At 42.5% G+C, this 24,448-nt stretch overlaps 2 protein-coding genes across 5 annotated transcripts in view; one reads left to right on the forward strand and one right to left on the reverse strand.

The window, feature by feature from the left end:
- On the reverse strand, positions 1-13,215 carry SPARCL1 (SPARC like 1). 3 transcript variants are annotated; one of them, XM_017744265.1, is made up of 11 exons: positions 12,748-13,212; positions 9,518-9,635; positions 9,337-9,390; positions 5,674-6,843; positions 4,900-4,969; positions 4,132-4,259; positions 3,457-3,577; positions 2,553-2,689; positions 1,958-2,106; positions 924-1,072; positions 1-437 (listed from the first exon to the last, which is right to left on the reverse strand). In XM_017744265.1, the coding sequence occupies exons 2-11, from the start codon at positions 9,569-9,571 to the stop codon at positions 409-411; spliced, it is 2,061 nt and encodes a 686-aa protein (XP_017599754.1). In that variant the 5' UTR covers positions 9,572-9,635; positions 12,748-13,212; the 3' UTR covers positions 1-408. The 3 variants fall into 3 exon arrangements, with proteins under 3 accessions (XP_017599754.1, XP_017599752.1, XP_017599753.1); XM_017744263.1 differs by lacking the exon at positions 1-437 and having other exon boundaries at positions 877-1,072; positions 12,748-13,215; XM_017744264.1 differs by lacking the exons at positions 1-437; positions 12,748-13,212 and adding an exon at positions 12,140-12,358 and having other exon boundaries at positions 877-1,072.
- LOC103622388 (dentin matrix acidic phosphoprotein 1) overlaps positions 10,494-24,448 on the forward strand; it is a 20,876-nt gene continuing 6,921 nt past the window's right edge. For both annotated transcript variants that reach the window (XM_017744267.1, XM_017744266.1), the window contains exon 1: positions 10,494-10,660. Coding sequence is in view for 1 of the 2 variants with exons in the window: in XM_017744266.1 (XP_017599755.1) it covers positions 10,654-10,660 (7 nt within the window). In the remaining variant the exon portion in view is untranslated. The remainder of the gene's footprint in view (positions 10,661-24,448) is intronic.

Consider the following 24,448-nt stretch of genomic DNA (forward strand, 5'->3'; position numbering starts at 1 on the left):
TTCCAAGTAGACTTCTATTTTATTTGAGACTTCTCTGCAGAGTGTTAAGCTGACAATACAGTAAATAAAGGAAACAAGTCCCATTTCAGTGTGCAGTAAAATCTACATTCTATAATTCTACTGAGGAGTTTTGTGAACGGCTTAGTCATTGGGTTAGTAGTATTCGTTGGTTCAGAGAGATCATGGGTACATGTGGGGGAAAACACTGGTTGTTTAGCTATGAACCAATTGAAGTAGTTAAACTTTGCTGCTGCTAATGAATGTAGAAATTTTCTGCACTTTTGTTATTTGATAAGAATTCAGTGAACCTTATTCCACCTTTTTCTTGAAAGCTGTGAAGCTGTTAATTACAAAAGTAAGCAGGATTCACTGATTTTAGTACAGAACTGGGAGTCTGTTCAGCCAGGTTCAGAATAGGAGATTTTCATTTATGTCCTCTGCAACAAAGAAGAAGAAAACATTATTGACATTTTATACCAAAGAGACATTTTTATGCTGTATCACTGTCAATAAGGTGACTGATGCTATGGATGAGCAATCAACTGGCAGAAGTATATGTGTGTTATGACTGGTAAATTGTCATCAGAAGAGCTGAGAGAATTCTGTGAAGCTCCGTGTGTCTGACTTCTGACAAGAATCAGCCTCCACTTAAAATTAGGGACTTGCTAGTAAGTTTTTGAACTCATTTCTTCAGTCTGCTTGTTTGGCCAAATACCTTCTGTCATGTAACTCTTCTGGGATTAACCTGTGCTATGTTGTTAACCCTGCTGACCTTTTGCAGTCTTGTTATTACTGTTCTGTTTTCCTCCCAGCACAGTAGCCATGAGCTTCTACTTACATTTCTTCGCCTTACATTGAGGTCTGAGTAATTTTCTTGATGGGAACATTCTGTCAGGTGCATCTGCCTATTTTTTTAGGTTTACCTTCCTTAATCCCAAAGCAGTGGCACCATTCCTTCAAAGCGATGAGTTTGTCCTGGTCTCCATCACACTCTTGGAAGAAACGGGTTATGCAGTGTTCCATGGGAACAAGGGAGGCTCTCAAAGGTGCAAGCTCTGAGTGTGTTAATAATCTGAAAGAAAGAGCAGATATGGAGAGCTGCATTTCCTTAATAAATCAGCAGGATTATCAAAGGTGATCTAAGGTAGAAGACAGTAAGGATGGCTTTATCAGAGATGCCCCACTGGATTTTGCTATGGCGCTGCTGTAGTGAATGTGTCCCAGGTCACTATAAAGATATCTAATATCTGATGAACTAAAATGCTTCTGCTGCATGTTTGTTTGCTAAGATCTTTTCTCCTAGAACAAGTATTACTTGTGTAGTAATTACAAGTATTGCAAGGAGCGACTTGCTCACTACTCATCACTTGTGGAGTTCTGCTCTTAATCCTCAGGAGATCAAGCTTGCAAAAGTGCTTAGCTGTGTTCTAAAGCAGTAGGTGTGATTGTCCCTAGGTATTGAAGGTCTGAACTTGGAAATAATGGATCCCATCACTGAGTGATATGACCAAAAGCTTGAAATCTGAGTCACGTTCTCAGAAGCTGGAGGCTTCCTCTGGACTGTGACTGTATCTGCTCATTAAACTGAGAGACCTCTGTGGTGTTAGTTGAAAACTATGGATACCTCACTAGTGGATTTTTGCTGCCAGGGCTCTGTCCTCTGTACTTAGCCTTTTGCTCTTAGCTTCAGTAATAACAGGATTTCTTCCTGGCTGAGAGCATTAGTAGCCATTCAGACACTGTAGAGCTTAGAGTGTACTACATTATCATGCAAGGCAAGAGGATAGCAGGCTCTGACCTAGGACATGACCAGGAAAACAATGAGGGAAAAAGTTCTGTGTTAGAAAGGGGGAGGATACTGGTTTCTATATGTAGAGAATCCTTTGAGGGGTTTAGAAAAGTAAAACAGCCTGAGTTTAATTGGCAAATCAGAACTGAACCACAAATATTTTTTTACCTGTCAACAGGGTGCTGATCAAGCTGGTGAAACTGCCAGTGCACAGGATACACATACATGTGGTAATTTTTCTCAAAGTCGTGCAGGAGCAGCTCAACTGGGTGGTCACCAGCCACAAGGCGCTTGTCATTCTGGTAGATCTTTTTGACCTGAACATAACACAGAAATTGTTATTTTTTGTTTAGGAATGAAGATCTGTCCTGAAGAGAATTATCTGGCAAGAAGGTGTTTGGGAGAAATGAAACTTGATAATAAAATACCACTGAGGAAATGGGTTTTAGTGTTTGTGATCATACACAGCACAAAAAGCTTGCCTCAGGTGGTCCAGGAGATTTTTGTTGCTGTCCGCGTTAACTTTGGCAGTAACTAGAAAGGGAGTGAAATTCTTGTGGCTTAATTGTCAGACTCGGCTTGGTAGCCTTGGCTTGGTAGGAGATTAAACCAGTTTTATCACATCTTCTGTCCTGAGCAAAGCAACTCATGTTTTGCTGTGAAATAAACCATCTCAGAAGTCATCTAATTCGTACCATTTAGTATGAGATGTTCTGGGCTGGTCCATGTAACTGCATGGTTTTGTCTGAAAAGGATTGCTGACCTTATTCCTTTGCTTTTCAGTTAGAATCCCAGAAGTGTTCAGGTCACGTTCATAATACTGGACAAGGATGTTCTTAAGCCAGTCTCGCATCCGGAGGGGAAACTGATCCACTTCATAATCAGTACAGGGCGGGATGTCTGTGCCAAAGAGGAAAGCTTTTGTTAACAAGTCATCTGTTTAATCCCTATTCGAGCATTTCTGAGATTTGGGATCTCACTATCAAATTTCCAGTTAAAATTGACAGAACTGTTAATACATAAAATTGTGAATGCACCTAATGTGTTCAGTTATAAATCTACAGGGTTTTTGTGCACGTGCTTAACCAGTTGTGCAAGACCCAACTTTTATATATCCGGGCAGCTTCTGAGCATAGTTGTGCAGTGGAGCTCTTATCAGTCAGTTGCATGAAAGCAGAATTTTTGACAGCAAAGGAGTATTCTGGCTGGGAAAGCACTTTCCTTCTACCATATGCAGCACGTGAAGAGGTTGGAAATCAGTTCTGGCTTTTAGATCCTGACTTCCGCGTGTGGCATCTAAGTTTGGTTGTTGTTTGTTGGGGTTTTTTTTCCATGGGAGTTAGAGATGGACATTTTCATTTACTAACACTCTGCAAACACTGTTTTTCTGGTCAAGGATTTACAAAATCTTCAGAGGCTGTAGCAACAGGAACATGTAAGACAGTGTAGGGGGAAGATAAGGTCAGCAACAATTGGTGTAAGCACAGGAGAGATGTCTAGGTTTCAGATACTTTTTAAACATGCTTAGGTTCTGGAGGTCTTAATTAGCAGATAATTGATGCACAAGTGGCAAATTACAAGAATAAAGGTAGTTTAGGGCTGGCTGATGGGTTAAGGCTACTGCTTCTTTATACCTAGGTGAATTCTTCACAGAAAAACAAGCTTACATTTGCAGGAGCCCATATAGTCTAGGTGCAGCTGGCGGCCCATTTTTGTCCCTTCCAGTTGACATTTGGTGCCAAAGAGTTGACATATGCCATCGTAAGTCTTGTTATCCGTACCACAAACCTAGAGGAGGAGGGAAAAACAAAACCACCACCCCCACTGCTGTGTTGAGAAAATAAAAGCATCATTAACATGTGGTGAATGCCCACAGGGAGTACACATGATCAGAAGTATTGGAAATATTAGTTGTATGCCCACGTGAGAATTAGTTGTCTGTACTTGCAGGCCCAGTTTTGCAACACCTGAGTTTATTTTAGTGGTTGTAATATAGCCTCTGAGATGCTGTGGGATTATTTCACTCAATATGTGGTAGTACTCAGCACATGCTCTAAACCACAAAGTGGGTACATGAAACTTTTAGCGACAGGGAAAAGCTGCGATCCCTGAGACTGAGTGGAGCAAGTCAGTTGCTGTGTAGTTACATGGGTTCATACTGTTCTCAAGCCATAGTCAGTGTGTTTGGGTGCTTTATACTTAATTTTGCAACTACTGGAATCATTCAAACTCACTTGCATGCTCTTTAGGGTAGAATCATTCTAAATAACAGCAGGGGAATGTTATCTTATGAACACTTTAGGTGGCTTTTCCCAGTCCTGTGCACTGGGTGAAATACTCACATGCTCGTAGTCTTTGGTGGGAGGACAAGCAGCAGGATCTTGGCAAATGCAGTGGGGTTTCCCTTGTTTGTCTGCATGGCAGACTTTGCCTCTTTTGCAGTGGAAGTTATGACATGGGTCTAGCAATCCTAGCAGGAAAGAGGGACTGTTACAGGTGATGGGATGAAGCCAAGTGTTTGTCAGGTACTACTGATGGCCAAAGCAAAACACAGCCCAATATTCACCAAGAAATTCAAGTGCATTTTTAAGTTTGTTGAAATGAAGTTGGATCTTGTATTGAATAAAACAAGCCAAACTTTAAATGAGGATTTTTGTGAGGCTTCTAGCAGTCCCAGGTTTGAATTGGATGGGGAAATAATTTTCTCACAAAAAGCTGTTTCTTCTGTAAGGACTAACATTCACTTCCAGCTTCCTTTGGTGAAACATATCCCATCTGTCTTTGCTGAATCAAGCACTGGCATTTGTCCCACTCCTACTTGAATCCAAGCTACTGTTCTGAAACTGAAAACTCTCAGTGCAAGGTAATTCCCATTTCTGTGTAACTGACACAAAAATTTGTGCACTGCCTACAAATGTTTTTCACAAACAAATTACTAAATTCAAGGGAATATGGAAGGGATTCTCTGGGAACACAGGATTAGGCACAAGCACAGTTCAGTCACGTGAAATCCCATGCTGCAAAAGGCAGAAAAGAAATGCAGACCAGCAGATTTCCTAGCTGCAGAGAGCTGGGCGTTACATGACAGCTTTGCTTGGGGCTTATCTTACCAAGGGGAGCCTCCTCATTCCTGTTGCTGACACTTTCCATCTTGCCATGGGAACTGCCTGTAGTCTTAACCTGCACAGTCACAGAGGCATAAGCAGAAAGTTGTGGTGAATCTTGGGAAGAAAAAAAAAACACTTGGACAAAATTTTCTCAGGTCCGAATATAGAGCTGACTGAGGCACAGTTTGCTCTGCTTGAAGCAGAGAGAGGTTGCTATGCAAAATGTGTGAGAAGAGCATAAAGCCTCTGGTAGTATTAACATGCTCTTGTTATTTGGGGAAAAAAATAAGAGTAGGAGGTGGAGAGAGAGAGAAATGGGAGCTCGGTAAGGCCTGAGTTTCTTATAATTATTCTGTGGACTGTAGTCCTGCCTTTCCAAGCTGTTCACTTTTGTGTAGTAGTGTTTAAAATCTTTGTGAGAGAGGAGTGAACAGGCGGTCTTAGTAAGCTGGAGATTGGGTTTCAGGTTTTGTATCTGTGTATCTGCATTTATTTGTGTGTTTCATTACACACCCCATGGGGCTGGAGCTCTTACATGAATGGTGTTCACTTCCCTCCTGGTCCAACTCACCTAAATGCTCTGTGTGCAGTGACACAGCATGAACCAGAGGAATAGTGAATAAAAGGGGAGATGAAACTTCTGCATATTAATAACTTATTACATCTGTTTTTCTCCAACATGTCATTTCAATCATCAAGAATTTAAATTTGGAACTGGTCCCTCTCTCCCTCTCCCCCTTTTTGTAGTATTCCAATTTTATTTTAAAGATAACTTACCTTATCTTCACTGTCCATTGAATTTATGCTCTGAACAGAGCTACTCATTTTCAGTTGTTGCTTGTTGTCAGAATTAGGTGGCTCATGATCATAATCATCTTGTTCAGAGTGAGCAAGGTCTTTAATCTTGGCAATTTGGTAATCCTCAGTCTCTCTATGAACTGCAGTGTTATCTTCAGTGGTTCCATCCCCTTCAGGCTCGGTATTGATGCTCTCCTGGTCATTACTCTGGATTCTCTCCTCTTCCTCATAGGCTGCTTCTTTCCAGGTGTTGCTGAGATACTCCTCACCATCAATGTCACCACTGTCATGACCATCATCATCATTACGGTCTTCCTTATCTCGTATTTTCACCACTGTGTCATGGTCACTCGGATAGTTCACTTGAATATTGTCTTTTCTCTCTTGACTTTGCTGTTTGCCATCCTGATCGTCATTATGGTTTTTTTGAGAGAGGGGGATTTCTTCTTTATAGGACTTCTTCTGGCTGTTCTCCCTCTCTTCTTCCTCTAGGTCAAATTTCTCTCTATGTCTCTTGGTTTTCCGGGTTGCTTGGCTGGAATCTCTGAGGAGTTCATCTGATTGCATGCTGTTCTCATGTTGCTGTCTTTTGTATCGGTCACCTTGATGTGTCTGGTGGCCTTTGTGCTTTTTGTCTCTGTAATCAGTGTCTTCACCCCATTCCTCGTCCTCTTCTTCCATACTTGCCTCTTCATCGCTTTCACTGTTTCTTTCAGGCAGGCCAACAGCATTTTTGTTATATTTCCACATGTTATGCTCATGATGAAGGCTGAAATCACCCACTAGGTGTTCTGCATGGCCTGGAAGGTGTCGGTTTGCCGTGTTCCCATGTTTCTCATGCTTCCTGAGCTGGTCATGCTCAGAGCTGGACTGTTCTCTGCCGCTGCTCCCAGAGTCACTGTCCTGGTTATCAGAAGCCAAACCTGGTTTATTGTGCAGTGCAAGGAAATCAATGCTTTTCAGGCTGTTTTTCACTTGATGCTCGCTCCCAGTTCTTCCTTGTTTCCTAATGGTCTGGGGCTCATCCCTGTATTCAGTGCCTGGTACTGATACCGCTGGTTTTAAGCTTCTGTGACTGGGCAGAAAATCACCTTTGTCTAAATACCCTGTGTTCTCTTCCTTTGAGGCTTCAGGGTGAATATATTCACTCTTTAAAAAAATTTTAAAAAATAACAAGGAGATTAATAAATCTTAGGTTTTATTTGAAGTTGATGCAGTGTTATTTTTGCCTTGTATTGCAAAGCATAGCATGCTTTATTTGTTTTCTTTGTATGTGCTCTTCGTAAACTAGCCCAGAGCACGAAATTCACTGCTGATGTCCCTTCTCTTTCTCAGCAAATCTGTTTATCTGTCCCTTCTTTTAGTGCTGGAGTTTCTGGAGAGGTCTATACAACTCTGTTTCAGAGACAGGTGCATATGGGTGTCTTGTGAAATCTCAAAATGCTTAATTAGTGGTTTAGTCATAACTCCAGGTGCTTGTAGGCTGCAGTAATTATCACTTACCTCAGAGAAGGGGGAGGTGAAACATAACTTCCTACACAGATAAGGGAAAAATAAGGGACCTGGGAAAAGAGGAGCAGGGGAAGAGAGGGCACCTTTCACAAGGTGTCGTGATAGTAATTCCTGAGGAGTGCCCTGCATTGATTTCATAATCCATATATTCATCTACTTTGAGTCTGATACATCATTGCTTCCTGGCTGAACTCACCAGGAACTATTGTGTGTGGTGACAATCGCTGTATCATAAGATCAACAATAGATGTTTGAGTGCCTTTTTTTTTTCTTATTCTGTCAAGCCAATAGCAAAACTATTACCTTCGGTAGAAAGGATTCAAATGCTTGAGAAGAAAGCAGGTACTAAAATGACTGTCAGGTCTTGCCTCAGCAATTACCTTTCTGCTGCTGTGTGTACTTCTGAACAACACCTCTGCATGTTTGGTGTTGCTTATTGCTTACAGCAATATAGCACCTCGTGCTGATTTTTCTTAAAGCTTTTGGGGGGTTTAATTTGGGAAGAATGGTCCTTCTCAGCACCCAAGTTGCTGGAATAGATTTTCCTTTAGTTTAGGCAGTCTTATGACTGCTTGGAAACAAACACTCCACTCACAAATACTTATACAATTTTTTTTTTTTAAAGGTAGGATTGGAAGTATTAATTAGGTTCTTGTAGATCAGCTATATCCTATTTCCTGTCAAAGGAATGTCAAAGTGGTATCTTAATGTTTTGCATGTTGCTTGGTGTCCTTGCTGATGTGGGAATAGTACTGGAAAATATATTCACTGTATCTGTTCCAACTGATCTAACTCTAACTTTTTCAAGGGAAGATCCTATGTTTGCTCAAATCTAACAGAAATTCAGGGTGGAGCTTTTCCAAAGCTCTACAGATTCAGAAGACACAAGGCCAAACAGTCTTTAAGATTGTCTGTTGTGGGTGCCTGTGTTTGAAGCAGCAGTCTGAGAAAGATTTGGCTCATGTCTTGACAGGAAGCCTTGTCCTGCACCTGTTCTGCAGAGATGTGCCTGGAGATGGCTTCCAGATGCTGCTTTCTGTTATACCTGGATAAAATCAGCTCTTAGGAACTTGGGTGCTCATGAAGGAACTTGGGCAAATTTCAGTCACTATCTGTGATTAGACACTGTGGGGGAGAACTGGCCTTTGATAGATGATACACACACTTGGAACTGATGATTCATGGGCTATTGCAAGGTCTTGTTTCGATGCAAGTGTCTTCTGTGTGTTATTTCTGGTAGACAGCTGTGGGCTACAAAGTGATGTTTATACCATTTCTTCAGCTGGGTAGTTCATTAGGAAAAGTTAATTTTTTGTTTTTCATAGTGCAGAGCACCATCTGGATTGATATGAAATGTATCTGGAAGGCTCTACAGAGTGGGATATTGTTTATAATTAAAAATAACAAAAAGGTTAGGATAACAGTTGGGATTTTGAATCTCTTACCACAGAGCATGACCTGAGTTTAGTAGTTCTGACACATCCAATGGCTTGGAGCCAAGATCCATTGTGTCTGAGCCACAAAGGCTCACCAGAAGAGTGCAATAAAAAGGCATTTTAATTTGGGTCAGCTGTGAATGCAAAACTGTGGGCTCTGTCATTAGCACACATATGTGGCATAGGGAGGGCTGGTGAAATCCTCTGTCTCATTGCCATCAGGGCATCTGGCTCGTCAGCCACAGAGTGCTCTGCCAGCACAAGCTGTGTCTAATGCTCTGCACTGTGAATAATGAAACATACAGTGGCTAAAATTCTTATATGTTTGAGACTGCATGTGATCACCTGGTGTGATAAATTGAGGATGTCATCCTCCTCCTGTACTGGAGCTGTTTGTACCACAGTTTGACTGTAACTGGAGCTTATTGCTTGTACAAATATGGGTAATGATGATATGTGGGGATTAATTTAAGGTAATTTTGTCAATAAGTGAAACTTCCATTTTGCTTTAGATTTTGTCCTGTTTGCAATCATTTAATATGCAAGGCATGAGATACTTGGCACTAATTCTTGGGGTGAGAGGGCCTAAATTTTTTTAACATAAATCAATTTGCCAACCAGTGTGTATGTGCTAATGTGTTTTTATATTTGAGATGAATAATGTTACTTCCTATTTAAAGAACATGAAGAGTACCTTTTCTGGAGTCTTCTGTCTGTGAGTTCTGAGCTTGTGGTTTACAGGATGGGTCTGAAAAAGACAAATATATGAATATCTGCATGTCCATAAAAATCTTGTACAGGTCAGTGGGATAACATAGAATGTTCTCAGAATGGGAAATTAAGTGCCTGGTAATAGTAGCATGATGAGGACTTACTGAAATAGCAAAAATTGGTCCTACAAGACAAATGAAGAGAGCTACAGCCTTCATGCTTTCCAGATCTCGTAGAGGACAACAGTTAATGGTACAGGGGTAAGGCTTAGAAGTTTCCTTTCTGCAAGAAACATGAAAACAAAACAAGTTAGGATTTGGTATAATGACCTAGAAATGACTGATGGAAGCAATGCAGTGGCTGCCGTAACTTGTTTAGTCTGGAGACCCACAAAATTGCCATGCAGTGTCCTGTAAACTCAGATGTTACACCAGCTTAACTGGAGGACACTTCGGTCTCAGTTCTTTGACAGGGATTAAGCTGTAGGCTGCACTCACAAACTCCAGTGGGTGTTACTGAAAGGCAGAGTTGTGACATCGGTTGAGTATTTAAATGCTTACAAATACTTGTGAGTATTTATCCACTCCTCTGAGATACCACCTTGTGAAAAATGCCTCTATTTTATTGAACTCTGAGGCAGTGTCTGCTTGTGGCATCTCTATGGCTGAGGTGTCTCCTGGCTGCTCCCCTCTGTGTCTGGTAGGAAGAATTAAGTGGTGAAGTTCTGCTCAGCAGGTCTCCAAGCTCAGAAGGTCTGCCCAGGCTGCTTGAAGAATGGGTGTAGTCCTGCTTTGGATGCAGTCCTGCTTCTGTGTTTTCTCAGCAATTGTCACCCAAAGTGACAATTTGGAAGATCCTTTGAGAAGGAAGATCTTTTGGAAGATCCCTCTGTTAAACATTGTTTAATGTCATCATCTTTCAGTTAATGAGGATCAAAATACTCATTAGCGGGGCATATCTAGTATGCAATCCATTTTTTCTTGCAGTTAGCTCATTCAGTCTCCAAACTACCTCTTGAATAATTATCTATTATCTCTTTGGCATTCACAGTTAGTTGTCTAAGATGTTTTCAGAGAGAAAGGCAGAATACAACAAAAGCCATTAATGAGCATACGCAAAATGCCTCACTGGGCTGGGTATGGGCAGTCAGTTCAGATCAAGGCAAGTGTTGTTAGACTGAGGGTTATGCAGGCAACTTCTCAGAAATGCAGGGAAACAATCCAATTTCATGTAAAGCCCTAAAAACTGTGTACTGTGCTTTTTGAAGGCCTGGCAAGTGACTGAGGAAAGAAGGATCTGAATGTCAGGTAGGCTTGATTTCTGTTTTTTTCTGTTCCTGGTGAGCAACACAGATCTGGGCATGTCACTTAACTGAGTTTCCTTTGTAAAAACTCCCATTTGTCATATTTGTTTTGGTGAACTAGTTTAAGAGTTATGAATGAAAAGTTCTGCATGTTGTATTTTATTTATAATTGCAGTTTTCTAATTTGGCTTGTGTCTCTGTCTGTAAAAGTTGCCTCTCCTGCCTTTGTCCAAATAATGAAAAAACAGTTGGAACAAATCTGAGCTAAGGTGACAGGACAGGGCTTTTGTATTTTCTTTTCTTAGTAGTAGCAAGCCCACAGCAGCCCACAGGAAGCACAAGTCTTGAATAAGTATTGAATTATTAGGGAAGCCTGACCACACTGAATGAAGTGTTATATAATGCATTGTGAGATTTTTTTTTCTTTATTTTACACTGAAATCTTAAGTGGGAAGACACTTCATTCTTGCTTTAATTTCCAAATATGTCCTAAGGAAGAGAATTCTTAAAAGCAAGCTTTTGTAATATATAAGTTTACTAGAACCATCAGAGAGGAGCAATTACACAAGAAGCTATTTTTAAAAGCAGGGAGACATCTCCCTGGGAAAATGAAGTCATTATACTCTGCAGGAGAATCTGTAGGAAAACTTAGCCAAAATGCGAATAGGAAATTTTCTTGAGTATGGTGGGGGTTTTGACCAAGAAATGAGGAATTTAACAATACTTCAACATGGGTTATTGAGCAAGCAATGCTAACTAGGAGTACTGGGTTTGCATGACAAGGTTTTGGTGGCAGGAGGCTACAGGGCTGCCATTCTAATAGTGTCAACAGTCACTTGAAATACTCATCAATGACATGATTTTTTAGTAAAAACATAAGTGTGATACTCTTAAATTACAACTGGTACAGCACATTCCTGTTTGTAGGTCTGTTTCAGAAGCCCCTGTGAGAGCATGAGTACATTATACACGTAGAAGCTGGTTTATGTGCATACACACATACAACTAAAAGGCAGAGTTTGAGGCAGGTATCTGATCTGAGTAAAAGAAGAGATCACAATAAGAAAATAAATATTAAAGCATAAAACTATTTCACTCATTCTCTACCAGCAAATAGCAGCTAATGAGACTTTATCCCTCTGATGCTGCCAGTTTTACAGCTGCAAAAGCCATCAGGCATAAGTCCTTGATGGCTGAGTGCAAACAAATCAAAACCAAACCAAGAGTATTTCAGGACATCTTAAAACAATTTTTAAACAAACTTTTTAAAACAATTTTTAAACAAAAATTCACATTAACTTAATGTTAATTGTTTAATCTCTTACGTTTCCCTTCTACCATTTCATTCTATTTTCTACTTGTTTAGATCTGAGTTTTTACAGTTTTGGGATTCTTTTTACCCAGAGCTCTCTGTAATTTAAGATCAGATCAAGTCAAAATGAGCTGCTTTGATTTAATTTGAGGAGAGGAAAATGAGACTTACTTATTAGGCAGAATTATTTTGATATTAGTTGGTGGGTTTTGTCCTCTCCCAGAATCTGCATTTCTTTCAGGGGCTCCCTGTTTGGTACATGTTTTCACTAGCTCTACTAACACATTTCTGAAAGGCTCCTCCAAGACCAGCCAGAGTTTCTCTCTCTCTTCTCCAATATGAGAAAAAAAGGATGAATCAGGTTTTTTGGCCTTGTCTCTCGGACTAAGGTTCCTAAACTGGTATTTCAAGAGATTGTTGAAGTGTTGGGAAATTAGGTTGCACTGTGGCTTTCAGCTGGAGCAAAGTTCCAAAGGAGGTGTGTACTTTTCTTGGCTCGTTGGCCATAATGCTTCATTGTTTTGCAAGATAACTGGAAAAATAATTATCCCAGTAGTAAGATAAGGGTTGTCTTCCTCAACACAGTAACTACACAGTGTTTTCTCTTACAAAGGACACTTCTTTCTGTTCTAGACAGAAACATCTGAAATGTGTTATCCTTAAAATAGATGATACTGTATGAAAGCTTCAGCTATTTTGCAGTAAGTGGGAAAAAAAATGCAGAGGGTTAGATACAAAGCATTCTAAATTTTTAATTAATAATAAAGAAGAAACAGTACCATATCAGTAGAAGAGGTGCTCCTTCTTGGCCTGCCACTGATGTACTGGAAATCCTTGAGCCTTGCAAAATGTTGCTGCTTTTCCTGAGATGTACTTGGTGTCTGAAACAGACCCTCTCAGCAGATGCCTTCTGCTGCAAGCTTCAGTGAAGGAAGATGGTACTCTTTGGGTCTTGGTGGAACAAGGAATCCTAGGCTTCCATGGGATGAGGTGGGGGCAATGGGCTAGTGGAATTCTGCTGGATTAATTGAATCAGAAAGACAATTTAGTGCTCATGGGCTGCGGGCCAGTGGAGCTCAGTGGCTGTGTGGGAAGGACATATTTAGTTTTGTGCAGGGAGGGGAGCCAAAGGGAGCGGGTGCAAGAGTTCCTGCTGCATCAGCTGCTCCCAGAAGAGCTGAACTAAGGGATCTGCTGGGGCAGCCACACTGTGGGCCCGGGGAAAGTGGAGCACAGGGCATGCCAGTCCCTGCTAAACTGCCCACTGTTGTTTCAGTATGCTGCATATGGTGTGTGTAAGCCTGCAAAAAGGTAGAAACTCTGAATTAAATATGTAAAACCCAGTATTGGTTGGAGACTCTTGCATAACTCTGAGGAGTTTGCTATTTGGAAGCTGTTGCCATGGCTGTGTTGCCTGTCTGCCATAGCGACAGCGCAGAGCGAGCTGGTGAGGAGTGTGGAAACCTCTGTGAGCCTCTGCAGCAGAGCTTTTGTGGCTTTTGGTTCTGCAAACGTTAATGAGTTTGTTCTTTATTTTTTTCTCATCTCATTATTCCATAAAATGTTCCACCTGAACTGGAATACTTTCTGGGAGGTTGTCCAGAAATAGTGGGGGGGGATGCACCAATGTAAGAGCAGAGGCACTTCCAGCTTCAAATTCCCCATTCTGCCAATATCCTCTCTTCCTAAGGAGGACACTTTACATATTGTGTTGACATGACTGAAAGAGAGGTTGAAGCAAAATGAAATGAAGTGTGTGAATGGTAAGAACTGTAATGCAAATGCTGAAAATTCAGTCACTTTAGATAATATTTTAATATGATTCTTTTTAAAGTTTCAGTTTTAGTGGCTTCTGCTCTTTTCACCCAAAAAGGTAATAGACATTGGGTGTTGATTAGACAAGATGCAGTGAGAAATGTACAAAAATTGACCATGTTTTATGTGGCCAACTGTGAAGTTCATCGTTAATTTAAAAAAACAAGAAAAAAAGAGCCTGAAATCACAGCTGAGCCCTCATTCTGTAGACCAAGCAGAAAAAAACCCCTTTGACAAAAGCCCATGAGAAATTCTTTAAATCCTTTCCCCTTTTATCTCTGCTTCTCTGCCTGGAAACTAATTCATGCCTATTGGAGTTGAAATTGTGCTGGTCTGTCAGCCAGACAGTGTCTGAAAGGAGTGGGGATATGTCAGAACTTCCCGTTTGTTTTTTCTTTTGTTGTGCATGCTGAAAAGATGATTGCTTTTATCTATTCAAAACTTTGTTGAGTGCTGTGCTGTACCATCAGATTAGCTTTACTGGGTTATCAAAGATTAAGTGGCTCTCCCGTGATTTTTCAATATTCCAGATAGGGATGGACTCTCAGCTGATAGAAGAAAACTGTTCAGGTGGCTCCCCAGAAATTAGGACAAGTACACCAATGTTAATTTTAAGGTAGCTAAATATTAACTCTTTTTGTCATAAGATTTTCTGATAATGACTATTAACGTTGCCTTGAAGTTCTTAGTTCACAAAAAAACGGCCCCAGACTGTGAAGAACTGTGCAGAAACTTGAAGCAGAAATTTGTAGGTATTTGAGGGTTATTACTGGAAAACTGTATGTGATTTGTAGGCTTTGCCTGTTTCTGTGTTTAAACAGCTTTCTTGGGACTTACAGGGAAGGGGGGAGGAAATGTTTGGGTTTTGAGGACACTGAGGGATTATACATTGTTTAGCAGAGCTGTTACATATTTATTGAATATTTCATTAAACAATATTTTCTAGCTTCACGTTTGATGACAAAATGCTTCAGTTGAGAAGATCTCTGGTTGTTTTCCTATGTCTCCAGGAGGCTTGAGCTTGACTTGGGGCCATCAGTCCTAGTGCTCCAGTCCTCAGCCAGCCCCAGTGTGCCAGGCTGTATGCTTTTTGGAAACATTTTCAGTGGCGGATTAGTAGTTCTGTTACCAGAAAGAGGTGCTGTGCCATCAAGATAAAGCATGGGGGGAAGAGGGTAGCCAAGTAGTTGCTGAGCTAAGTGAAAGGGAGGATATGCAGCAAACAATAGAGAAAGATTAAACACAGAAGAAAGAAGACAGATGAGTACAGGGCGGTGAAAAAATTTGCTGTATCTGTCTCACTGTGACAGCTGCTAAATAGACACTTTAAACAGGACACTTTAAACAAAGGAAGAAGAGCAAAACCTCAGAGAATTTTGCGTTACATTTATTCATATGCCTGTCTTGCATTGTGTTCTCTGGCAGCAAAGATCTGTGGGTCTGACAGACTGTGGGGGAGATGGAGTTAGGCTCAAAAGATACTTGTTTTTATTGGAGCTGTCAGCACCTCTGCATGCTCAGTCCAGCCAGAGGGTTCAGGTCTCTGCCCACAAGAGAGTGGTGTTGAGCCATCCACTTCCAGACCATGTACCAGGGTTCAGCTTACAGGCTTTAAAAATGTAAGGTAAATTTTGACCTTGGTGCTCATTCTGATTTACAAATAAAGTTTGACTGGTCCATCAAATATGCTTTACCCCAAAATGAAAATGCGTAAGCAAGTTGGAACTCAAGTGTTTTAGTGTAGATAAAGAAACTGTGCACCTATACTGGGTATTATATCAATGATATAATACCTAGCTATGTATCTATGCTTTTTCTCCTTTTACTACAGAGGGAAAAAAAGAGCAAAAAGAACCACAAAACAACAGGCAGATGTGAAACTGAGTCTGACTGCAGTCAGTGCTGATGTGTGTGTGCTGTGCAGTCCCAGGTGGTGAAGATCACAGTCTGCCAGGTGGTGTTGAGAGGGCTCTAAGCACATCCCTGGTTGCCTCTTAGCCATTAACAGCTGATCAGGGAATTTAGGGAAGTCTTGGTGTAACTTCCTTAACAAAAGGTGCATCTGAAGCCTTTGATGAGCCTGTGAAATGGTCTTCATTTAGATAACTGTATAAATTATTTAGATTCTCAAAAGATCACAGCCTGTAGCTACTCCTACTGGAAATGTTGGCAAGTACTGCTTGTCCTTTCCTACTGGAAATAATTGATAGGGTTCATGTGGACTACAGAGGCATTTCATGGGGAGTTCAGTTTTCTTGAGAAAGGTAGAAAAACTGGTTGGAGACAGTGCTGGGAATAGGAGGGAGCTGGTGCCTCTGACCAGCTCTGTTCAGTTGTGCCACACCAAAGGAATACTGGGGGTTGGGGGGCCTTCTGTGCCTAATTTGGGGGGAGGCAGGAGAATATCAGTTGTAGCTCTTTAGGTATCTTATGATAGAGATTCTGATCAGGAAGTTTGCCCAAGTATTTTTGCATGCATACCTACTGAAAATAAACCACTGATAATTATAGTAAATACAATATATAGGTGTGTACATATTCAAATATATGTCATAACCTCTGGACTAAGTAATATTAATGCATTACTGCTTTCTTCTTTCCTCAAAAGGAAGAAAACTTGACTGCCTTCTGGAGGCTCTTTGTGCTGAATTTGGAGTGAAGTTTTTATACTCTGAAAAACAAAATTTTGGCACAGCTTTTTTGACACTAAAGGCTGCCCTCCTCAATTAGATACCAGCAATGCCTGGAGTCCTTTCGAGACTAGCAAGCATTTCTGGAGCAAAATAATAAATGCATATGAGCTGCGGCTGAGTATATTGAAACTGAGTTATCTCCCAAGAGGTTTTTAGTGAAAAATCTCAACAAAGTGTAGCTTATCATTAAATACATTTAAAAAATCACAGAGACACAAAGTTAAAACTCTTCCTATGTGACCTTTTTGGCCTGTTACTTGGCCAGTTCTGCATCTAAAAACAGGTTCCCTTGAATACAGATGTGGTTGCACAGTTTATCTTTTGCTCTAACCCAGGAGCCCCCCATCATCAGCGTTTTATTCCATACAGCACTAGTTCTGTCTAGTTGCACATCACAATTCCTTTGCTTTATTACACTTCAGCAATCTCAGCTAGTCAAAACTCTATTGTGGCTTTTTATTTCTTGTTCTACCTGCATTAAATGCTGTACTGGATGTAAATCTGCCTGTGATTTTCATGATGCCTGGGAAGACAAGAAGTGCCAGGCAGGACTCCTGTTGCCTGGATGTATGGAATGAGCCTCACTTCTGGCATGCGGGAAGTGACTCCAAATGGGGCCAAGGCTCCGGCATGGCTGCCCCTGTGCTGCTGCTATATCAGGCTTTGTCTGTGACGCAGTCAGGGTGTTAGAGACTCTCATCCTGTCTCCTGAGAGCTGCTGCTCTGGGCTGTGTCATGCTTGACCACAGTGCCTGCATAGGTTGAAATTAAATGTTTAAAAAGGAGGGAGAGAAATAAACATCTTGCCCAGCCGGGGAACATTTGAGTCCCGTTGGGGAGGAGCTATTTTAAAGCTCAGACTGAGGGATGGCTATTTTTGCCCGTCAGCCAGACAGACTCAGCTAATGGTCTATATTATTCAAACCCTTTTCTTAACCAAATTCTTAAAAAGAGGAAGGAAGAAAGAGCAGGAAGAGTCCTTAAGCCAGCAAGAGGTAGACATGGCTCAAACATGAAGAGATCTTACCTGTACTCTTCTGTTCTGCAGAGATGTGCTTTATTTTTATTGTTCATATGTGCATTTGCTTTAATAATGAGGCAAAGAGATGAAGTTCAGTGTGAGGATTTTAAGAGCAATTCTACTGAAAACACTTGTGTTGTACAAGCTGTACAATCTCCACGTGTGTCTCAAGAGGAGGTGGTTATTTCACTTAATCATTTCAGACACACACTGCGGCCAGAGGCTTTCACGGATGTGTAACACAGCAGGGACTACTCATTGGGGCTCATCTTCCTAATTTCTGATGTTCTTGCCTTAAAACTGCCTGTGTAGATGGAATTAAATCTTAGGGCAGGGGGAAAAACAAGTTTTATATTATGGATGGGTGCCATTTCATTGCATTTCCAACCTGACTGCCACGCGAAGCGGCTCTGCAGACATTTGGGATCACCATGAAGTAAATATAAGTGGGGAAAAAAGCCAGGTTCACTTGTGATGGGGAATCTGATGTAAAAAGCACATTGAGAATCACAAAAGAGTTTGTCAAGGCTGTTTATTTAGTATGTGCTGTGATCTTTGGTGATGTCAGAAGGGCAATGAAGCTGGTGAAGGGTCTGGAGCACAAGTCTGATGAGGAATGGCTGAGGGAGCTGAGGTTGTTTAGCCTGGAGAAGAGCAGGCTCAAGGGGAACCTTATCACTCTCTACAGCTGCCAGAAAGGAGGCTGTAGCCAGGTGGGGGTTGGTCTCTTCTCCCAGGCAACCAACAACAGGACAAGAGGACACAGCCTCAAGCTGTGCCAGGGGAGGTTTAGGTTGGAAATTAGGAAGAATTTCTTCACAAGAAAGGATGATTGGACATTGGAATGGGCTGCCCAGGGAGGTGGTGGAGTCACCATCGCTGGGGCTGTTTATGGAAAGACTGGACGTGGCACTCAGTGGTCTGGTTGACGAGGTGGTGTTTGGCCATGGGTTGGACACAATGATCTCTGAGGTCTTTTCCAACCTAAATGATTCTGTGATTCTGTGACAAGCAGCAAAGCCTTTGTCCATAAGGAGACATAAGGATTGTGCAACATTGTAGTTAATGTTCCTTGTTGTTTCAGGAACAGCATGGTCTTAGCATGGAGGGTCACCCTCTCCTGTCATGGTCCTGGTTCTCCTGGTATTCCATATAGTGTGTCAGTGACTTATTTCAGCTCTAATGCTGGCTCTGTCTTGCTCAGAAATCAGCGAAACCCAAGTGTGATTTTGTAGAGCTAAACCAACCCATCCTGCTCCTGGGCCTGTCTTACCCTGCCTCCAAGCCAGCATTTCAGGGAGCTTCCCTTGCTCCTGGGAGCTTGGGGACAGCAGCTCTCAGGGCATTTTGGCTTGGCTAAGGGCAACTAGGCATTTCGCTGAAGCAGGTAGCTGCTCTTAGGATTTGCAGGGCACAGGAGGGTTTTGGTCCCCAGCTTCTGCCCTGGGTGACTGCTCCCCTCTTCCCTCAGGTTTTTCCACTTGCTGCATGCATCCTCAACTTTGTGCAACTGCCTGTTCCTCAAATAGAAATAAATACCGAGGAGGGTGTGTTATTGATGCCAGCACGAAGGTCAGGCTCCTATCAAACCTGCCATCTGCGTGTGTGATGTCTTGCAGCCTCTCACAAGACAAAGACGAGGCTGGGGGTGGGTGGGTGTAATGTCTGCAGTGTCTGCTGTTCGGCCAGCCAGGAGTTTAAAAATACCACTTGTGAATGACCTGATGGGAGCAGTTTTAGAAGGCAATCCACGCCCAGCACGTTTCAGTTTTCTGATGGGAAAGGAATTTGAAGAGATGTTTATTTCAAAACAAAATTTACTAAACAAGAAGGGAACAGGACACTGAGGGGAGATAAATATCACTGGTAGGGTGGCTGGTGGCTTTCACTGCAGTCCCAATGCCTGTTTGGGGTCACTCAGGGCACTGGATTTCTACTGGGGAGAGGGGAGCAAAGGGGCAATGAGATGGGTGAGCTGGAAGGGCAATAAGCAGGATGCTGCCCTGCTTTCCAGGGGGTGGCAGGGACCTTCTGTCAGGAAGGGAGGAGTGAGGAGAGAGAAGCACTCTTGCTGTAAGATACCCCTCGTTTCTTGTTCCCCAGCACCAGAAACTCAGAAGGCATTTACATGAGCTCATTTCCTCTTTAGGCAAAGGTTTGGGTTTAGAGAAAGCTTGATGTAGTTGAGCTGGTTTAAGATTTGTGTCTCATCCTCAGTGAACTCCTTGGATTTTTATAGAGATCCATCTCACATCTTTTGTGGGGGTGCCAAATTACTTTTTGAGTGAAGGCTTCTTGGATGATTCCAGATGGTCATGTCTGGTTATATACTCTCGGTATTCAAGATGTGCCTCACATAGTAAAACTTCCATTTATATTTGTTTAATTTTCTTGTTCTTTTATTTAAAGCACTTAGTTTATTTCTTTGCCTTTGCAGAAACTCTTGGTAAATTACGCAGTACAGCTATAAAAGTGTTCCCATTGTCTTTTGCCTAAATTAAGTGATAGTAAAGGTGTAGAGCATTCTTTTGATAGGCCTTTTTTTATATGCCTGTTTTGGTATTTTTCATCAAAAGAGTTTTCGAGATCACTTTCTTATCAAAGACTGATCAAAGTCTGATCAAAGACTGGTTTTCATTTCCAAGCACCCTTCTCCAGTGCTGTAGCAACAACTTCCTGTCTGCATGAGTTATGCTAATTTCAGTGCTGAAAAATCCAAAAATAGCTGAGGAGAGAGGAATCAAATTATAGTTTTGCCATGGGATGAGGTAGTGGGAAGGGGAAGGATGCTGTACCTTCTCCCTGTGTGGGCACGGGTGCCTTTCTCTCTGTGCTCAGAGGGAAGCAGGACCCAAACTGGGAGCAAGCAAAGCACTTGTGTGGAAGAACCATCTTTCAGAGATCTGTGTTGCGTGCTTTTCCCCAGAAATTCATCTCCTTAGATCCACAGCCATTAAAGAACAGCCTGTCAGCAGCACCCCACATTGTGTAGAGCAAGATCTCCATGGCCACCACTTCAGGATCTAACTGTTACAGAAAAGGAAAGAAAGGATAATAATTTGGAATATTTCTACACATAGAATTCTCAATAATACTATGTATTTTCTAGTTTCTTTGTTACCCCCTAAAGCCAGAAGTTTTGGCCCAAGTGTTGGTAAGCTGTGCATCACTCAGGGGTCTGCAGTGCCCAGCCCATGCCCATCTCTTGCTCCCACACATCAGCCCCTCTGTGCTGCATCCCACACCTGCATCATGGCAGCATTTCCCTGTGCTGCACCGCTGTGCTGGGATCATGGCCATTAGCCCCTTGTTGGCTGTGGGGCTGTCCTGGTACAGCACAGCGAGGGCTGGGTTTGTTAATGGAAAATTATGGGCTTTTCTGGAAAAGATCCCAAAACTGAGTGGGGTTTGATGACGCCTGTTTGAGTGCACAGTTTGCATTAATGCTCAGCCAGCTCACACTGGCTTTATTTTGGGTTTTGGTTTCATTGAAAGGAAAAAAATGGGGAAGTGAATCAAACTGAGACCTCCCTTTATTCCATTCATTTTTCGGTTGGAGGGAATGAAAAGATTTGAGCTTACCTGCTGGAGCACATTAGTCATATGAAGAGATGATGGCTGTGGGCATGGGTGAGATTTGAACGTGGGCTGTGTAGTGAAGTTCTTAAACCACAGTGATGATGGGATTATGGGTGAGACAGATCAGCTTTTGTGGCCTGATTTCTTCCGTAAGGAGTGCCAAGACCCTGCTGAAGGTAAAGGATGCCCTGGCACATAAGCTGGGGTGACTCTTCCAGGGATCCTCCAGCTCCCGCGTGGTTGGGCAGACAAAGGAAGTCCTTTCATGGCTTTGCATTCCCATTTGGGCTGCCTCTGGAGAGGAGACTGGCGGAAGACAGAGGTGGTGATGCCACTTCCTCGTAGAAAGCCGCAGCATGTACCATGTAATTACATCTGGGCAGAGCAGGGCTGCTCCTGCAGCACAGTTACATACGTGACTGGAGCAGGCAGTGCCGGGCTTTGCAGACATGTCAGGATTCACAAGTACTAGAAACCCTCAGGAAAGCTTTTGTCAATAACTGGAGCTCTGAAGTCACTAAAAACAGTTGGAGGGGAGCTTTGCATTCCTGGTCCTGCTGTGGGACCATGCAGGTAGGGAATAGGCAGCACCTGCTCTCCACCCTGCTTCCCCAGACAGCACCTTGCTCTCATCTGTTTGCATCAGTTTGCCCTGTTTGCCTATAAAACATATTTTCACATCTTCTTGTTTGTGACTGGTTATGCAAAATCAAATTCTGTGCACAAGTGTCAATGCTTATCCAATATTCATTTCTTATGAACATTTTTTAAGATTCCTGCTTCTTATCTCCTGTGCAATATTCTTGTATGCATTCTGCACTCAGAAAAAAAGCACTGAGTAACAAGAGAGATTTCCAGCAAGAATAGTGAAGAGGAACTAGACTGAGTCAAAAGGTAGTGATGGGCATGTGCAATCACACGTATGCAACTCCTTTGAGGTGTACCATTGAATTCTGCTGGAAGTTTAACAGAGTGTGAATACACTTGCCCAGCAGAATTAGGCTGTTGTGTAAGACTCCATCAGTAATTTACAGCTGCTCATTTAAGGTGATTGGTACAATATTACGAAGAACAACTAGGGGAGAAGAAAAAGCTTTATTCATCAACAGGTCAAACAAGGAAGAGTGTTAAAGTCATCATGGTGTTGACAGTGAACACTTGATCCAGCCTTATAACTGGTATCTGAATTGGGTGAACTGATTACTGGGGGAATAAGTTGAAGATCTCATAAATGTAGGTCTTAAAAGCAGTCAGCTTCAATTCCTACTGCAGTCCCTGTGAAAGTGGGTGCTGTCAGGTGCTGTGGTGATGTTCCTGAGCTCTGTTTTTGGGTGCTGGAAGTCAGCTGTGCACAGCTTCACATCAGCCCCAACACCTCTGTGCTTTAAGAGGATGTCAGAAGGGAAAGACTTCCTGCCCTTACCCACCCACACCTACAGAGCACTTTGGCTGCTGGCTGAGTGCTCATACAGGCTTGTCACCAACAATTCCATGTATTGTTTTCAGGAAAATAACTTCCAGTAAGCAACTGCGGATTTTTCTTTGTTGCTCTGATATTCAGAACACTGCTATAATGCTTAAGCTTGGCCTACCCCTCCCCCCAGTATTTAACCACCCTTTTTAGAACTACAGAAAACCAAGAAACATCTCCTTGGATTTAATACTTGTTTCTTGCTGAAAAGTGGTTTATCATAAGCATGTAGATTCCTGTATAATGTAGAGTAGCTTCTGTGGGATTTTTATTTTTTCTATGACATAGACCCTTGTGCAATATGGAATATTGTGAAAGATGTGGGTACAGCACTCACATAATAATAGTTAATAGAAAGTTAGATTGTGAACCAAATGAAAGTCACTGAATGTGTGATGTGGTGTGCTTTTATTTTCTGTGGTTGTATTGGGTTGAGACTTCTCTGGTTTTGTGAGTTGTTTGGCATTGCTTGGTTTTATGGTACTGGGGAGTTTGGGGGTTTTATTGGGGGGTTTGGTTTTTTTTTTTGGTTCCTTCTAGTATTTTTTTAGTGTTATCAGGATTTTGAGGATTCAAATGTCCTTTGGAGGTATGAGCCAAATTGCTGCCAGTCTCTTGGTCAGAGCTGCATTAATGGTGTCTGTCCAGTTTTCCAGGCTCCCAGGGGACTGTGGTAATGCTTCCTGTCCAGCTACACTGAGCAGCAATAAATTTAGCCCAAGTGAGCCATAATGACAGTACAGGAATCAGAGGAGAGCTGACCACTCTCTAGGAGGGTCTGGCACTCCATACAGACATCTTCATCCCTTGAGCTGCCAGCCCTGCCCTGACCTCACTGCCCACTCTGGGCAGCCTGTGCCTCCGCATTACCCATTTGCACTCATGCAGTGCCTGTTTCGTACAATCATTTCCATCAGCCATTTCCTCCTGATGTTTTTTTCCCCTCCAACAAAAAATCAGGGTGCTGTGACTCAGGACACAGACATGGACCTGACCCACACACACAGCACAGCTGCTCCTATGTCACCCTGAGGAGCTCACTGATGTGATCACTGCTGTATTTTCCTTCTTGAGAGCACTGATGCTGCACGGCTTTCCAGATCTCTGCAATTCCAGCTGGAGTGGGAGCAAGCACAGGGTGAAAGGTGCAGAGAGCTTTTCACGTTAAGGCTGTGTTATTGTTCCACTTCCACCTTGTGATCTACAAATACTTATTGCTCTCACCTCCCAAGGGGCTGAATTGTGAGCAGGAAGTGATTGTGAAAGATACTGTACTCTGAATGAGATGTTAGGAGCTGTAATTACTCACTGGTGTCTCTAAGATTACTGCTGTCAGTGCTGAGCTATTGACAGCCCCATGGCACTGGAGCTACCTGGTAGCTGTGCCAGCGTTGTCAAAACCAGTCCCTGCTGTGAGGCAGAGCTGAGCATCTGCCCCTGCCCTTATTTTGACCGAGGGCAGCAAGATGCACTATTGCCTGTGTGCAGGAAGATGTGTTGGATCTGACAGTGACCAGGCAGAAATGAGACATCCTTATCCACATCTGATGAAGTCACAGCCTCAAATGAGTGAATTCAGCCAAGCTGACTGATAAATATGGATTTATAGGACCTGACAATCCAGTCACACACATCTGGCAGGGATGACACAAGGTACCTGTCCAGCCATGAGCTCCAGCTGCAGCCGGCACGATGTGGATAGCAGTTATTGCTCCATGCGTTTTGCTTTGGCAAAAGTGGCACAGAGCAGGTACAACACCTGTGAGCCTTCATTCCAACAGGCCATAGGGGCGATGTGCTGGTGTCGCTGGAGCCCACTGCTCAGAGTGGGATGGTAGAAAAATGCTAGAAATAGAAGTGAGGGGAGTGTGGGGCTGGCATAGGAGGCGGGGAGTGAGGGA

Source organism: Corvus brachyrhynchos, unplaced genomic scaffold (assembly GCF_000691975.1).
Source record: "Corvus brachyrhynchos isolate BGI_N302 unplaced genomic scaffold, ASM69197v1 scaffold229, whole genome shotgun sequence".
Taxonomy (NCBI): Eukaryota; Metazoa; Chordata; class Aves; order Passeriformes; family Corvidae; genus Corvus; species Corvus brachyrhynchos.

Bases quoted from the DNA above. Each gene is read 5' to 3' on its own strand.
- SPARCL1 (XM_017744263.1), bottom strand. From the start codon at position 9,571: ATGAAGGCTGTAGCTCTCTTCATTTGTCTTGTAGGACCAATTTTTGCT. The intron at 6,844-9,336 runs GTACTCTTCATG...ATTTTTTTAAAG, and splicing joins GACAGAAGACTCCAGAAAAG to AGTGAATATATTCACCCTGA. The intron at 2,107-2,552 runs GTCAGCAATCCT...TGTTATGTTCAG, and splicing joins CTGAAAAGCAAAGGAATAAG to GTCAAAAAGATCTACCAGAA.